Raw genomic sequence first — 17,395 nt, 5'->3', positions numbered from 1 at the left:
AACTGCAGTAATATGACTGCTGAATGCTCATATTCTACCATGTCTGAAAGTGCTTCATTGTCATGAGCTATTTAAAACCTAGCTTAACTGGTTTAGCAGGTATCATCTTTTATGTATCGCACTTTCTAAATACATGGTTACTGACTGTGTTTATATTATGTCGGCTTATATATGCATATTGTATTGTTTATAGATTTAAAAAAAATATTAAAAAGATTTGATTTGTAGAAAAAAAGCCTCTTTTATTGTATCTATTTCTCAGCCTCAACGTGTTGTAGTTTAGAAAGTGAGTTTGCTTTTGGTTGTCTTAGATGTGGCTTCATCAGTTTGAAGTGAAACTTGTGTTTCCTCTATGATAGTGATAGTTCAGTCTTTCAAATCCTCATGCACTGAAAGCCCAGAGTGTCCCATTCTTTGCCCTGTAGGCCACAATAAATATCAAAATATATCGTCACTCATGCTAATGGGGATGCATTTGTCATGAAACATTTTGCAGAGATGTCAGGGTTTTTTTTGGGGTGGGGGGATTGTACATGGCTGTATAAAAACACCTGGTCATAACAGGTAACCAACAGCACTGTGAGTGCTTATAATCCAAAAGTAGCCCCAAAGGCATTTTGCCACCCAGACAGTAATTGTATGGAGGGAATGAGAAACCAGTATTTCCTGTAAATGAAATATTAACCTGACAGGGTATAATAAACCTCCGTTCGTAGTAATGGAAAGGGTCTATGTCAGCTGATCGGTTGAGGCAGCCAGCCGAGTCTTTAAAGTGTTGGTGGTGATGAGCACAGTGTTCCTGTCATCAGACTAATGGAGGAAGACCTGCAGGTATGAACTGCCTCACCAGAATGTTGTGGTCCAACATCAATTACTCAGATACACACACTTACTGGCTTGTTTGTGTGCACCTGAGTTCAGTCTGCGGGCCTAAAGGTGATGCCACTGCTTCACAATGTTCTTGAACACCAGATTTTCAGTAATCTGAAGGCATCTGAAGACAGATTTAAAGGAAAAAAGCAAATGAGCTTTGGCCTGTATCTGTTTATAAGTTTGCATCGGGCTGCTTAAATCTGACTGAATCAGAAAAAGTCTCATGGCACTTGTGGTGATTTGATTATTCATTGCAGCTGAAACTGTCTAGTGGTGACGTGATGGGCAGTAATCTTAATCAGTGACTGGAAGGGAGACTTTTAGAGTCTAGTGCCCCCTTGTGGTGAAAGCAAAAAACGCTCATTTATAAATGCAGTGATAAATTGTCCCTGCAATTGTGCAGACGGGGACGTATACCCACTACTAAACATCCTTAAATATGCATCCATACTTAAAAATGTGTAATAGTTTTATATGCTGCACCCACTTTCCTTTACAGGTAAAATACTTGTGTTAGATTTCTCTCACTGATCCACATTCTTCCCATTTCAGGACAAACAGGATGAGCTGGAGGAACTGAATAAGGAGCTGAGGCAGTGTAACCTGCAGCAGTTTATTCAACAGGCGGGTGTCCTGCCTGTTCAAACCAACTCACGCACAGAGCTTCAGGAGCAACTGGAGCAATTTCTACAGGATGGATACAGGGATGGAAGTAAGGAAACAAAACAATCCCTCAAATATTAATATTATGGTATACCTGATTTGTGTCATCTAAAGAGATTTCTTCTTTTAACTCAGATCAGGGTGTAACTCCATTTGAATCTCCACCTCGTCCTACTGCAAAGCAGTTCCTGGGACATCCACGCAACCTTCAAAACCCTCTAGTGTCCAGCCTCAACCCTGAGGGTGTGTATGTGTGAGACCCCGCTGCTTCTCAAGTCCACAGCCCTGCTCCTCTCCTGCCCTGCTCTGTCCATCCCTTGGTCCCAGAGCCCCTCACCCCTGCCATATTTTCTACCCCAGCTTGATTGGGTTTCGGGCTACAGCTGTCGTTTATGGTGTTGGGTAGTCGAAGCATCCCTATGGTGGCTGTCCCTGCTGCTTCCCAGCAGCTTTCCTCTGCTCTACATTTAAAGACATAAAGACCTCTATGGCTAATTTTCAGTCTTCTGCAGATTCTTGTCGTCAGCTTTTTACAGTATTCTTAGAAGTCCATCCAATTTGTCACATATTCCTGTATGCTTTAACTTTTGTGGGTCTGTTTACTCTGTCAATTTCCCTTAATCCTTGTTCTCCGCATCTTACTATATGCTTCTGTACTAACAGTAGCTGCTTTTGTTATCCTTTAATGCATTTAGGGATTTGCTGCTAACCCTTTCCCCCTCCTCTGTAATAACAGAGTGGCCTTTCCACCCTCAAGTCAATAATCGACTATCAACAGCTGCTTTTCAAAGTATTTCCATGTAACACAGCAATCGCACTGGGAATTACTGTGGCAGGCATTCTGATTGTGTTTGTTTTTGTTGTTTTTTTTTACTCTTGACATGAAAATACATGCCACCAATGTAATTTCAGTTTGCCTTTTATGTATGGATACTATTTATGAGAGGGGTGTATCTATACAATGCCTTGTACTTTGGTGATGCTTGACCAAAGAGCAAGAGCCTTTTACGAGGGCTCTGCAAACTATATTGCACTGTCCCATTCTCTTCCCATGTGAAGCCTTGGTCCCTGTGTGCCTGCAAAGAAATGGTATCTTCCTGCTCTCTTTCTGGAGACAGTGAATCGTATTTGGTGAGCTTGTATCTCTCGCAAGTCCATTTTTGCCAAACTCCATGCTAAAAGAAGAGATTCATTTCAAAAGTAGTGCCACAGGACCAGGGTTTGTTAAGATGCTTTTCTTTTCCTCCACTGGAATGAGTCCGCCTGGTTCCTTTGCTTTCGTCACACTTAACATTTGACCTGTCACAATTCGCGCTGCACCTCGGTGTGCTGTAGATTTAGGATCAGCTTAGTTCACATACGTAGGTTCCAATAACAATCATCAATCAAACAAACGATTGGAGCTATCATCCATAAGTGATCCTGCAAACCACCTTAAATCAATATTTATTGTGTCTTAGCACGTAATATCTCATTATATTATCTTTGTATGTGTTTGCTGACAGGTCAAAGTGACGTGTGTTGAAGTGTGCACTCTCTTTACCTTCTGCTGTGTGATGCGGTTTTCTTTTTGGGGTTATATCAATCCTCTCTCTTTTGGAAACAGACTGCATCCCAGTGCTTGTTATAGACACAGCTTGACACTGCGTGTGTTCAATAATACTCATCTGACTGCAAAACTCCAGTCATGGTGCTCAAGCCCTGTGGGAGCAGGAATTAACCCAGTGACTGGGTTTGGGTCTATCTCTGTTTCTCGTAGGGTTATGTGAACATCTTGATTGACCCAAATCTCTCGTGTTGTGTCTTAGCTGAAAAGTGTTATTTTTTTCTTTCCCTCAATACAAAGGGATCATCATCCCCATATATTTTTGTGTCTTGCAGTCCTGACATCCCGAGACTCGTCATGGAGATAAAACATGGACCGCAGGGCCAAGGAAAAGTTGTTCACTGTTCTGTCATCATCACCTCTTATTTAACCCTTTCCTTTGTAACGCTCATTTATTTTTTCAATATACCACGATATATATATATATATATATGTATATAAATAAGACAAATATATTTACAGAGTTTTCCTACTGTAAACACTGCAGAGTATCTGTATGAAATGTAAAATAATTAGGACCCTTTGACCTAGAGAAATTATTGCAATAACGATGTATTTAAATATAATAAAATGTCCACAGTGTTTTAGATAAACTTTTATTGTCTGACTGGTTTTTGCTACACTCCTGTTCAAATTTCATTACAGACATATTTCTTTAAATGGTGCAGTCCATTAGGAATCCACTTTCTAAAAAGGACAGTGGCACACAGCATGGGAAATGCATTATGAATATATTATATGTACTGAAATATGCATGTTTTCCTCATAGCGGATGGTACAGTACATGATGTGAGAGTACACAATAATTTCCAAAGTTCACAAAGCGCATCCTTGCTTGTCTATGCATCACAGCTGTTCCTGTTATGGATGCAGTCAACAGTGCATCTATATGAAAATAAAACCAGGAACGGGAGCGTTGCTCTATGATCTGTTTAGCTGTAAATAATGTTGGCGTTCCTTTGACACTGATGATGTCAGTTTAATCATTTGGCTTTTCTTTTCTTTCCACTAGAGGAGATGCCATTGCTTCACTACAACAAGGTCAGGTACATCGAGTGTCTCGTGTCGTTAAATTACAGACGTGCTAAATTATTATGCAATTTGTAGTTTGATTGTTATGCAATTTGCAATAAGAATCACCCTGTGCAAAAAGGCACGACACGTTTTTGCTCCACCCCTTTCCTGTTTTGTTTACTCTGGAGGGTAAATATTCTGGCTGTCACACACTGAGTGACGCGAGCCTTCCTCTCTCTCCGGCTAACCCCCACCTGAAACCTTGTGGACGTCTATAAATACTCTCATGTACTGATACTCAGCAGGTATAATTACAGGGAGAGTAAATATTTTTCTTCTGTCTGTCCATTTAGGTGTGTCTATTAGAAACTGTGTCAAAAACATTGATTCATTTATTTTTTTTTCCATCTGCCTTTTCTGCTTTGTGCCAATTTTAATGACTTGTGAATTATGGAAAATTAGATGAGACTGCCAGTTTTGATATTATGACCAATTATGTGGAACTGGATTATCCTGAGAAGATTTAGAGCTGTCTGGCTTTGTAAGGGTTAGATAAGCTTCAAATCCTTGTTTAGGTCCCGGTGTCTGGACAAGCACAAGCCTCATGTGACACTGATGCCAACCTGTGGACACAGGAGGAATTACAAATGTGCCCTTTTCCTAAAGGAACCTTTATAGTTTCCTTTCACTATATTAACAGTAATATTCTGATCTCTTCAAATTATGTAAAAAAAGAAAAGTTGTTACTTGAGGACCCTTCACTTTTTTCTTTCTTTTTAAAAAAAGATTATCACAGGATAATGAGCATGTTCCCACACCCCAGACATCCCACGTGCAAAATGAGGCATCCACCCATTTCATATCTAAACCCTGAGGGCTCCAATCTCATAAGGGCACATTAACAGATTACGACTATGTTTTAGGACGACGCGCTGACAAAATCTTTTCTCATCAAACAAATGTGCATAAAAGGTGCTGCAAAGCTTAAAATTTGATTGCTTTCAGATATAAAAACTCATCAGCTCACCATGTGCATCGGGCACTGGTTGCCTGGGAAAAGAACCTCCTTGGAATGGGAGTGAGCATCTGCACGTCCACACGTTATGATGATGAATGAGGCCATGAGTTAATGAGTCTGACATACTGCACTTATCTATTCCTTTGTGTCACCGTGAGTCATTATGCACTGATGGGGATAAAACATCCTCACACCAAGAAATGCACTACAGGGCACAACACACAGACAGTTAATTTGAGCAGAAACTTTACTTTGGTTACTTACAAGCATACATTGTACATACTGTATTGCTGCAATCCGTATGTATTTTCTTACACGGTAAGGTTTTGTCACTATATAGAATATAGTTATTCTATGTATGGTTATAGTCTGATTACTATGCATAATATTGCATAATATTATCCATTCTGTCCTCAAACCGAGTTTCTTTATAGCACTGTTCATCTTTTCCTTATGGGCCCAAAGGAACCTCTTGGAAGAACCCTCTGGAGGCCCCCTGACCTCAAATTGGTAACCAGTGAACGTGAACATGATCCAAACTCAACAGATGAAACAGAAATGAAACACTCACCAGGAGTCTCAAATGATGGCATTAAAGAGGAGGGAGTGCAAACGCCACACGGTCCTAAATAAGGTACTGTATCAACATAGTAGGAAGTAGGTTACGGTACACATGGAGACCACTGGGAGAGCATTTATGTCCAGGCGGTGCTCACGGTGCCACGATCAAGGGCTGCTTGTAAACAGGTGTCTGTCTGATCCGGCTCTGGCTGGGTCTCAGACGAGTCAAAAATATGAGAGGTGTTCCCAAAACCAGGTTAGCCGCTGTCACACGCACAGTGGAACTGGAAACTGGCACAATGTGCGTTAGTCAGTGGCTTACCTGCTTTTAGACTGCAGGTTTTGGCCTCAAAGCGCGCACAATCTGTGGAGTAATACAGACAAACGCTGTGTCATAAACAGCTGAATTATTTAAAGTTATTACACACATAAAACGACACGATAATGAAATTATCATCATGGAATCTTCTATGGTTTCCTGGAAACGAGTCTCTTCCAGAATAAGACATTGCACTTAGCTTCCTGCCCACGATTTATGACCGCGGTAAAGTGAGCCGTCATTTGTGAGCCGCGGTCAAGCCAGCCGCCTCTTATCCGCCGCATAAATTTCCTTGCGCTTTTACACCAGTCTTTACGGTAGCGCCTTTTCGCTTTATATCCCGATTGAGAGCCTAGACCCGCGCACACGCGCGCACACATTACGATGGAACAGCCCAATACAGTCAATACAATTATGTCTATTACAAAAATTCATTAAAAATCATCCTTAGTAGTTGAGGTCCAACTTTCAACACATCCCTCCTCTGGGACACCTACTGTACCTGTGTGCCAAGTTTCATCCAGATTTACTGTAGAATTCCTCAGAAATTAAAGGAAACTTATATTCAATGCAATACAGTCAATACACTACAATTATGTCAAATTTCAAAAATTCATTAAAAATCATCCTTAGTAGTTGAGGTCCAACTTTCAACACATCCCTCCTCTGGGACACCTACTGTACCTGTGTGCCAAGTTTCATCCAGATTTACTGTAAAATTCCTCAGAAATTAAAGGACATTTATATTCAATGCAGTACAGTCAATACACTACAATTATGTACATTTCAAAAATTCATTAAAAATCATCCTTAGTAGTTGAGGTCCAACTTTCAACACATCCCTCCTCTGGGACACCTACTGTACCTGTGTGCCAAGTTTCATCCAGATTTACTGTAGAATTCCTCAGAAATTAAAGGACATTTATATTCAATGCAATACAGTCAATACACTACAATTATGTCAAATTTCAAAAATTCATTAAAAATCATCCTTAGTAGTTGAGGTCCAACTTTCAACACATCCCTCCTCTGGGACACCTACTGTACCTGTGTGCCAAGTTTCATCCAGATTTACTGTAAAATTCCTCAGAAATTAAAGGAAACTTATATTCAATGCAATACAGTCAATACACTACAATTATGTCAAATTTCAAAAATTCATTAAAAATCATCCTTAGTAGTTGAGGTCCAACTTTCAACACATCCCTCCTCTGGGACACCTACTGTACCTGTGTGCCAAGTTTCATCCAGATTTACTGTAGAATTCCTCAGAAATTAAAGGACATTTATATTCAATGCAATACAGTCAATACACTACAATTATGTCAAATTTCAAAAATTCATTAAAAATCATCCTTAGTAGTTGAGGTCCAACTTTCAACACATCCCTCCTCTGGGACATCTACTGTACCTGTGTGCCAAGTGTCATCCAGATTTACTGTAAAATTCCTCAGAAATTAAAGGACATTTATATTCAATGCAATACAGTCAATACACTACAATTATGTACATTTCAAAAATTCATTAAAAATCATCCTTAGTAGTTGAGGTTCAACTTTCAACACATTCCTTCTCTGGGACACCTACTGTACCTGTGTGCCAAGGTTCATCCAGATTTACTGTAAAATTCCTCAGAAAATAAAGGACATTTATATTCAATGCAATACAGTCAATACACTACAATTATGTCAAATTTCAAAAATTCATTAAAAATCATCCTTAGTAGTTGAGGTCCAACTTTCAACACATCCCTCCTCTGGGACACGTACTGTACCTGTGTGCCAAGTTTCATCCAGATTTACTGTAAAATTCCTCAGAAATTAAAGGACATTTATATTCAATGCAATACAGTCAATACACTACAATTATGTACATTTCAAAAATTCATTAAAAATCATCCTTAGTAGTTGAGGTCCAACTTTCAACACATCCCTCCTCTGGGACACCTACTGTACCTGTGTGCCAAGTTTCATCCAGATTTACTGTAGAATTCCTCAGAAATTAAAGGACATTTATATTCAATGCAATACAGTCAATACACTACAATTATGTCAAATTTCAAAAATTCATTAAAAATCATCCTTAGTAGTTGAGGTCCACCTTTCAACAGATTCCGTCTCTGGGACACCTACTGTACCTGTGTGCCAAGTTTCATCCAGATTTACTGTAGAATTCCTCAGAAATTAAAGGAAACTTATATTCAATGCAATACAGTCAATACACTACAATTATGTCAAATTTCAAAAATTCATTAAAAATCATCCTTAGTAGTTGAGGTCCAACTTTCAACAGATTCCTTCTCTGGGAAGCCTACTGTACCTGTGTCCCAAGTTTCATCCAGATTTACTGTCGAATTCCTCAGAAATGAAAGGAAACTTATATTCAATGCAATACAGTCAATACACTACAATTATGTCTATTACAAAAAATCATTAAAAATCATCCTTAGTAGTTGAGGTCCAACTTTCAACACATCCCTCCTCTGGGACACCTACTGTACCTGTGTGCCAAGTTTCATCCAGATTTACTGTAGAATTCCTCAGAAATTAAAGGAAACTTATATTCAATGCAATACAGTCAATACACTACAATTATGTCAAATTTCAAAATTCATTAAAAATCATCCTTAGTAGTTGAGGTCCAACTTTCAACAGATTCCTTCTCTGGGACACCTACTGTACCTGTGTGCCAAGGTTCATCCAGATTTACTGTAAAATTCCTCAGAAATTAAAGGAAACTTATATTCAATGCAATACAGTCAATACACTACAATTATGTCAAATTTCAAAAATTCATTAAAAATCATCCTTAGTAGTTGAGGTCCAACTTTCAACAGATTCCTTCTCTGGGAAGCCTACTGTACCTGTGTCCCAAGTTTCATCCAGATTTACTGTCGGATTCCTCAGAAATTAAAGGAAACTTATATTCAATGCAATACAGTCAATACACTACAATTATGTCTATTTCAAAAATTCATTAAAAATCATCCTTAGTAGTTGAGGTCCAACTTTCAACAGATTCCTTCTCTGGGACACCTACTGTACCTGTGTGCCAAGTTTCATCCAGATTTACTGTAAGATTCCTCAGAAATTAAAGGACATGTATATTGAATTCAATACACTTACTTAAATATTGCATCATATTCAAAAATTCATTAAAAATCATCCATAATAGTTGATGTCCAACTTTCAACACCGTCTTACTCTGGGCGACCTACGGTATCTCTGGGCCAAGTTACATCTCAATTCACTGTAATCTTTATCAAAAATTGAAAGAACAATTATATGTCAATGCTGGCTGTGTGCCTTTCAAAGTGACACTAAATAACAGAACTCAGGCACATCAGGGAATAATCCAAAAGGCGGATTTATTAAACAAAAACAACATACAAAATATCCCTAACCCATACTACATAACCTAAAAAGAAACAAAGGGACACTTAGAAGCACAAGAAAACAATACTATACTGAAAGGGCAAGAGACACAGCCCAAACATAATCCACAACTAAAACGCCAAAAGAACAAGTCATCCCACATAGCAGACGGGTGTTGCCTGGATCTGGTGTGAAGCCGGCACTGCTGGCTGACTTCTGGCATGGTAAGATGGCACTGTTTATGTGATGGCATGCTACATCTGGCCTGATTGGGTGAATGTGACATGTTGTATAGAGCACTTTGAGTAATATGGGTGAGTAAAAAGGCGCTATATAAGAATCAGTCCATTCACTGTCTGAACAGAGTTTTGTCATGACAGCATATTTGATTGTCTTCACTGACTCGCTATCCGCCTTAGTGCAGCTGCCGTACCATCCTCGGATGCAGTAAGTTAGTAGGCTCTCAATGGGCGAGTGGTGGAAGGTCAGCAGAGGATGTCTGGGATGATTGCATTAAAGGCTGAGCTGTAGTCCACAAAGAGCATTCTGGCGTAGCTCTGCCGCTTTTCTGACACAACGACCGAGACTGTGGGAGCTGGGGCTCGAACCAGCAACCTTCCGGTGACAAGACGAACTGCCAACTCTCATTATGCAATGTACTGTTTAAAAGAAAAATCTTTTTTTTGCCTTGACAACATACATTCATCTTCATTTCAAATAAGTAGTTATTTTTCACACAGAGAGCAATACCATTCTCCAGCCTCTGCTGTCCAAAACTACTCTGTATTCATCTGGAGGCACTTTGTGTGAAACCATTTTAAATAGCTCTCATGCAGGAACAAAGCAATTGTATAAAATGAAGTGAGGGAATGGAGCTATAAATAGATTAATATAGAGATATGAAAATAAACTTATATATAGACATAGGAACACAAGTTTTAAGATTAATGTTTCTGGGATATAATAAACAATATAAGCATACAGGTGTCTAAGCAAACATTGTGGCATACAAAGTGAGAGAGTGCAGTGAGTCATGTTTATTCCTGTTCAATATGTGTCTGACACAAGTGGATGAATTAAAAAGTCTGACAGCAGCAGCAACAACAGGCAATGCCTTCCTGATGACTTTCTATCTGGTTACATCTTTGTCTTTGATGCCTGTATCCCAGCTTGAAGAGTCCTGGACCTTTTTTCTAGTCAGTGGGTGTGTAGGCAAACAACTCTGGCTTGTCACCCAGTTGGATTTCCTGGTAATTGTCAGGTGGCACTATCTACAAATCAGGACACATTAACTATGATATTAAAAAATTGACATGATGACATAGTCCTTGGTCAGTTTACCAAGCATTTCTCAGTTTTGTTCTTTATAGTTCTGTTCATCATATCATTGTTTGTGAGTCCTGGATTATTTGATGATATGTTTACATTATGTATTCTTTTGTTTTCAGTTCCATATTGCTTTTAAGTGTAGTTCTTTTTAAGCATTCCACAAGTGGATGGAACACTTGTGAAAACACTCTAGTGTTAAAGCCAGTCTTGTCTTCATGTCTGTTTCTGGTTTTGTCTGTGTCAAGCTCGTGTGTCTTAGTCTGTGTTTTAGTTTGGTGGCCTCTTGTCTCTTTCTTGTGTTGAGTCTTACTTCCATTGTCTTCTTATTCCCAATGTATCCCTGCTGTGTTACACAGCTGTCTCCAATTCCCCTAATCACCATCCTATTTATACATTTTGCCAATCTCCCGGTCTGAAGTACATTATTCTATTCGATTCTATTCTATTCTATTTATACAGCACCAAACCACAACAACAGTCACCTAAAGACACTTTATGTTGCTGGTTAAAAACACAACAATAATACAAAGAAAGCCCCAACAATTTAAGTACCCCATATGAGCTAACATTTAGTGTGAGTGGGAAGGAAAAACTCCATTTGAAGAGGTAGAGACATCTGGCAGAAACAGGCTCAAGGAGAGACAGCCATCTACTGTGACTGGCTGAGGTTGATGAAAAGGAGACAGAACAACATACTGTGCAAGAGATACATACTAACTAATGATTAAATGCAGAGAGGTGTATAAACACAGAAAGAGCAAAGAAGGAAAAAATTCATACATGATGGGAAGCCCACAAGAGCCTAGGCTTATTGCAGCACAAATAAGGGAAGATTCAGGGTCACCTGATCCACTCTAACTGTATTATTTGTCAAAACTGAGGGTTTTAATGCTAATCTCAAAAGCAGAGACGGGTGTTTGTCTTCTGAATTAATATAGAATAGAATAGAATTCAACCTTATTGTCATTGCACATGTCACAGGTACAAGGCAACGAAATGCAGTTTGCATCCATCAAGAAGTGCTTTAGCCATGATATAGATATATTACAATATATATTAGCAATAATATAGGTATGTAAGTATATTACAGAAATGGGTCTATTATGGTATGTTATAATGTACACGGTATGAAGGTATGTTATGAATATGCTATAACTATAAGTATGTACAGGCTATGAACAGGATATAAACATGAAAAACTATACAGAATATGAAATTAAAAAAACTATACAGAAATATGAGATATACAGCTATACACAAATGTGAAATATGCAGGTTATAAACAGTTGTAGAATTAAAAATTATCGTATTGTACAGAATGATGTGAGCTGCATCCACAGAAGAGAGGCCTGAGAGATGATTCCTGTTCAACCTTAAAATTCTATAGGAACCACAAGTACACTTAATATTCCAAAATTAAAATCTGGATTTCAAAGCGAGTCAGTGAAGACAATCAAATAAACTGTCATGACAAAACTCTGTTCAGACAGTGAATGGACTGATTCTTATATAGCGCCTTTTTACTCACCCATATTACTCAAAGTGCTCTATACAACATGTCACATTCACCCAATCAGGCCAGATGTAGCATGCCATCACATAAACAGTGCCATCTTACCATGCCAGAAGTCAGCCAGCAGTGCCGGCTTCACACTAGATCCAGGCAACACCCGTCTGCTATGTGGGATGACTTGTTCTTTTGGCGTTTTAGTTGTGGATTATGTTTGGGCTGTGTCTCTTGCCCTTTCAGTATAGTATTGTTTTCTTGTGCTTCTAAGTGTCCCTTTGTTTCTTTTTAGGTTATGTAGTATGGGTTAGGGATATTTTGTATGTTGTTTTTGTTTAATAAATCCGCCTTTTGGATTATTCCCTGATGTGCCTGAGTTCTGTTATTTAGTGTCACTTTGAAAGGCACACAGCCAGCATTGACATATAATTGTTCTTTCAATTTTTGATAAAGATTACAGTGAATTGAGATGTAACTTGGCCCAGAGATACCGTAGGTCGCCCAGAGTAAGACGGTGTTGAAAGTTGGACATCAACTATTATGGATGATTTTTAATGAATTTTTGAATATGATGCAATATTTAAGTAAGTGTATTGAATTCAATATACATGTCCTTTAATTTCTGAGGAATCTTACAGTAAATCTGGATGAAACTTGGCACACAGGTACAGTAGGTGTCCCAGAGAAGGAATCTGTTGAAAGTTGGACCTCAACTACTAAGGATGATTTTTAATGAATTTTTGAAATAGACATAATTGTAGTGTATTGACTGTATTGCATTGAATATAAGTTTCCTTTCATTTCTGAGGAATTCGACAGTAAATCTGGATGAAACTTGGGACACAGGTACAGTAGGCTTCCCAGAGAAGGAATCTGTTGAAAGTTGGACCTCAACTACTAAGGATGATTTTTAATGAATTTTTGAAATTTGACATAATTGTAGTGTATTGACTGTATTGCATTGAATATAAGTTTCCTTTAATTTCTGAGGAATTCTACAGTAAATCTGGATGAAACTTGGCACACAGGTACAGTAGGTGTCCCAGAGGAGGGATGTGTTGACAGTTGGACCTCAACTACTAAGGATGATTTTTAATGAATTTTTGTAATAGACATAATTGTAGTGTATTGACTGTATTGCATTGAATATAAATGTCCTTTAATTTCTGAGGAATTTTACAGTAAATCTGGATGAAACTTGGCACACAGGTACAGTAGGCTTCCCAGAGAAGGAATCTGTTGAAAGTTGGACCTCAACTACTAAGGATGATTTTTAATGAATTTTTGTAATTGACATAATTGTAGTGTATTGACTGTATTGCATTGAATATAAATGTCCTTTAATTTCTGAGGAATTTTACAGTAAATCTGGATGAAACTTGGCACACAGGTACAGTAGGCTTCCCAGAGAAGGAATCTGTTGAAAGTTGGACCTCAACTACTAAGGATGATTTTTAATGAATTTTTGAAATTTGACATAATTGTAGTGTATTGACTGTATTGCATTGAATATTAGTTTCCTTTAATTTCTGAGGAATTCTACAGTAAATCTGGATGAAACTTGGCACACAGGTACAGTAGGTGTCCCAGAGGAGGGATGTGTTGACAGTTGGACCTCAACTACTAAGGATGATTTTTAATGAATTTTTGTAATAGACATAATTGTAGTGTATTGACTGTATTGCATTGAATATAAATGCCCTTTAATTTCTGAGGAATTCTACAGTAAATCTGGATGAAACTTGGCACACAGGTACAGTAGGCTTCCCAGAGAAGGAATCTGTTGAAAGTTGGACCTCAACTACTAAGGATGATTTTTAATGAATCTTTGAAATTTGACATAATTGTAGTGTATTGAATGTATTGCATTGAATATAAGTTTCCTTTAATTTCTGAGGAATTCTACAGTAAATCTGGATGAAACTTGGGACACAGGTACAGTAGGCTTCCCAGAGAAGGAATCTGTTGAAAGTTGGACCTCAACTACTAAGGATGATTTTTAATGAATTTTTGAAATTTGACATAATTGTAGTGTATTGACTGTATTGCATTGAATATAAGTTTCCTTTAATTTCTGAGGAATTCTACAGTAAATCTGGATGAAACTTGGCACACAGGTACAGTAGGTGTCCCAGAGGAGGGATGTGTTGACAGTTGGACCTCAACTACTAAGGATGATTTTTAATGAATTTTTGTAATAGACATAATTGTAGTGTATTGACTGTATTGCATTGAATATAAATGTCCTTTAATTTCTGAGGAAATCTACAGTAAATCTGGATGAAACTTGGCACACAGGTACAGTAGGCTTCCCAGAGAAGGAATCTGTTGAAAGTTGGACCTCAACTACTAAGGATGATTTTTAATGAATTTTTGTAATAGACATAATTGTATTGACTGTATTGGGCTGTTCCATCGTAATGTGTGCGCGCGCGTGCGCGTGTGCGCGGGTCTAGGCTCTCAATCGGGATATAAAGCGAAAAGGCGCTACCGTAAAGACTGGTGTAAAAGCGCAAGGAAATTTATGCGGCGGATAAGAGGCGGCTGGCTTGACCGCGGCTCACAAATGACGGCTCACTTTACCGCGGTCGATTTATGGATTACGGAAATATATAATAATGCTTTCATTTTCAATTGGCATTTAAAAAAAAGTTTCTAATTAACATATAATCACACGTGAACACTTGGCGACCCTAAACACAATATTACGCTGTTGTAACCGAATAGAACATCTAACGACATGCAGGATATATGTGGCCTGTTCCCCACACCATATAGAGAGAATAAAGAATAGTGGCAGATAAAGCAGAGCTACTTACCAGTCCCAAGTTTTCTTTTTGGAATATGTTTTTAGGAAAAATCTTGAAGTATTCCGCCTAGATCCCAGTCTGCTCATAATCCGAACATCCAGCTAGTTTTTTCCTCTATTATAAATCTCGGAGCATGATTAAAGTGCATTTAAGAATATAGTGTAGCCTACACCGACGCAGAAGTTCAATTCACTTGCACTACCCCTACCCTGCCCACTCCTCTGCATCTGCAACCCGACCTGGTTATTCAAATTAGGAAGAAGTTGACATCACGCTCAGCCAACGGGCTCCCGCGCTGGGGTTGAATGACCCACCTTTTACGGATAATTGACCAATCACAGCCTGGGAGAGGCGGGGTTTTAGAAGAGCACCGTTCGGATGAGTTCTCCTGTTATAGTTGGGGTGCGGCGCGTTCAGTTTTGCACGTCGTACATTAGGAATGAACCATTATGTTGTTAACAGTTTCCTGCCCTGCTCGATTATTTATTGCGAGCATTAACGCCGAACAGGTCTCTTTGCTCTTAAATAGACATCATGTGATGCGACAGCTGCCATTGGAGGTGGCATATCTGTACTTTAGGCTAGTTTGATAAAAGACGCCCCTACCCCTACGATGTGAAGTGGTTGAACTCGACTCGCTTGTGTACAGTGTTGCCATTAGCCGAGTGTGGCTGAGCACGTACCAAGGATGCTGCATGACAGCCTGATCTGACGGTGACGAGGAGGTGGAGGAGGAGGACGACGGGGATAAACTTTCAATTATTTACGACGGGAGAGCTGAGGACTCCCTAACAAATGACATAATATCATAGCGAGTTAAAGCAATGTGATTGTGAACGACCCCCGATTAGATGACATTACCCCCCCCTCCGCCCATCCATATTTATTCATCGATTAATTAGTTGTAGTCATCTGTTAAAGTGAAACAATGTTACTTTGATGAATTAACCCATTTTTAAACTGTAACATGTTCTCTCTTTCCAAGATGTTATCAGACTTTTCGGTTTTGGAGTTTTCTTGTAATCAGTCTTAGACTGTCAGAGCGTTGTAGGATTATTCACAGCCAGGATACACATAACCCGTGATATGGAGTAGAAAATCAGGATTACGCACGTTGCATTACGTAACAGCTGATTTTGTGTAAATTGGAGTTATCACTAGGGGGCGACAGAGTTTGGCGTTTTAATACAATCCGGCACAGACCCCCTTGGTGTTATTGCAGGTGTACCCCTCTATACTGTTATGAATTTGTGCAAGTGAACTTAAAATATCACCTTTACTGTGGAGCGCATAGGCATGAATCAATAAAAATAAAGAAATCAGTTTTAAAAAGGGACAAAGCACTTGACCTCTCGTTGACCTCATGCCACTTAAGATGATGTGAACTTTAAACTACTGGAATTAAGTACTGTTAAATCTAAAACAGCGTTTTTCTTGAAATGTCTTGCGGTTTATTACTGCTAGACTACACTGTGTCCATCTAAAATGTCATTCTGTATTTTTCTAATCATAATTTTCTGATTAAAAATGAAGACCTCAAATAGACTACCACTCTAAAGCTGTTACTATAAAAACAGCTGCCTTGGTTTATTTGTTTATTTAGCATCTGGACATCTGAACTACAAATTGCATTTGAACTACAAATTGTGCCAAATAATAGAGGCATCACCTCATTGCTCCTTCTATCATTCCCCTACTACAGATCTCTCCTCCCTGGATGCTCGTGTCCTCTCTCTATAACATAATTTCTCTCCCTTGCATATTGTAGTGGACTTCAAATTTGGGTGAATATATTGGAAGAGAGCTGCTTTATGGTATACAGTTCTACCACCTAAAATCAGGACCTCATGCAATCCCCATAGATTTTTTAACACACTGTTTTCAGAAGAAATTTGTTTAAAATCTACACTGTAAGCATTATGCTTTCCTTCATGTTCCTCTGTGCTAGTTTCTGAGCTCCTAATCTGCACTGCTGTTGGGATTTTATAAAAACAAAAAGAAGTAAAATTTTAAAACTAAATATTCCTATTTTGTATGTTTGTGTTGTGTATTTAATAAAAAATATAATTCATTCTTAAATCTTTACTCAAATACAGTATTTATGTAATAACTCAGACTATTACATGAACTGGGGGATTGCTGGGGGATTCCCATGATGCAATGAGTATTTCCTTTTCAGTATGTGTTAATAGGCCTCTCTGCTGAATCACACTTGTTATTAATCTCTGGCTCCACAGCATGGCTTTCATCCTGTCTTCATTCTCTCACCCCAACTGGCTGCTCCTCCCTGAGCCTGGTTCTGCCGGAGGATTCTTCCTGTT

The 17,395-nt window shown here is 38.6% G+C and overlaps 1 protein-coding gene and 1 long non-coding RNA gene across 6 annotated transcripts in view; one reads left to right on the top strand and one right to left on the bottom strand.

Moving 5' to 3' along the window:
• The window catches only part of rassf7a (Ras association domain family member 7a), a 51,180-nt gene extending 39,510 nt beyond the window's left edge, over nucleotides 1-11,670 (top strand). For all 5 annotated transcript variants that reach the window (XM_085164810.1, XM_085164808.1, XM_085164806.1 and 2 more), the window contains 3 exons: nucleotides 1,426-1,585; nucleotides 1,672-1,779; nucleotides 3,418-11,670. In XM_085164810.1, the coding sequence (XP_085020936.1) occupies nucleotides 1,426-1,585; nucleotides 1,672-1,779; nucleotides 3,418-3,449 (300 nt within the window). In that variant the 3' untranslated portion in view covers nucleotides 3,450-11,670. The remainder of the gene's footprint in view (nucleotides 1-1,425; nucleotides 1,586-1,671; nucleotides 1,780-3,417) is intronic.
• On the bottom strand, nucleotides 520-16,189 carry LOC146515783 (uncharacterized). The gene is made up of 2 exons (XR_014874863.1): nucleotides 14,843-16,189; nucleotides 520-6,253 (listed from the first exon to the last, which is right to left on the bottom strand). It is a non-coding gene; the product is annotated as an uncharacterized LOC146515783 (long non-coding RNA).
• Nucleotides 16,190-17,395: the final 1,206 nt, after the last annotated feature.

The sequence above is a fragment of the Neolamprologus multifasciatus genome, chromosome 7 (assembly GCF_963576455.1).
Source record: "Neolamprologus multifasciatus chromosome 7, fNeoMul1.2, whole genome shotgun sequence".
Taxonomy (NCBI): domain Eukaryota; kingdom Metazoa; phylum Chordata; class Actinopteri; order Cichliformes; family Cichlidae; genus Neolamprologus; species Neolamprologus multifasciatus.
Note: the sequence above shows the minus strand (reverse complement) of the source record. Positions and strands in the feature narration are given on the sequence as shown.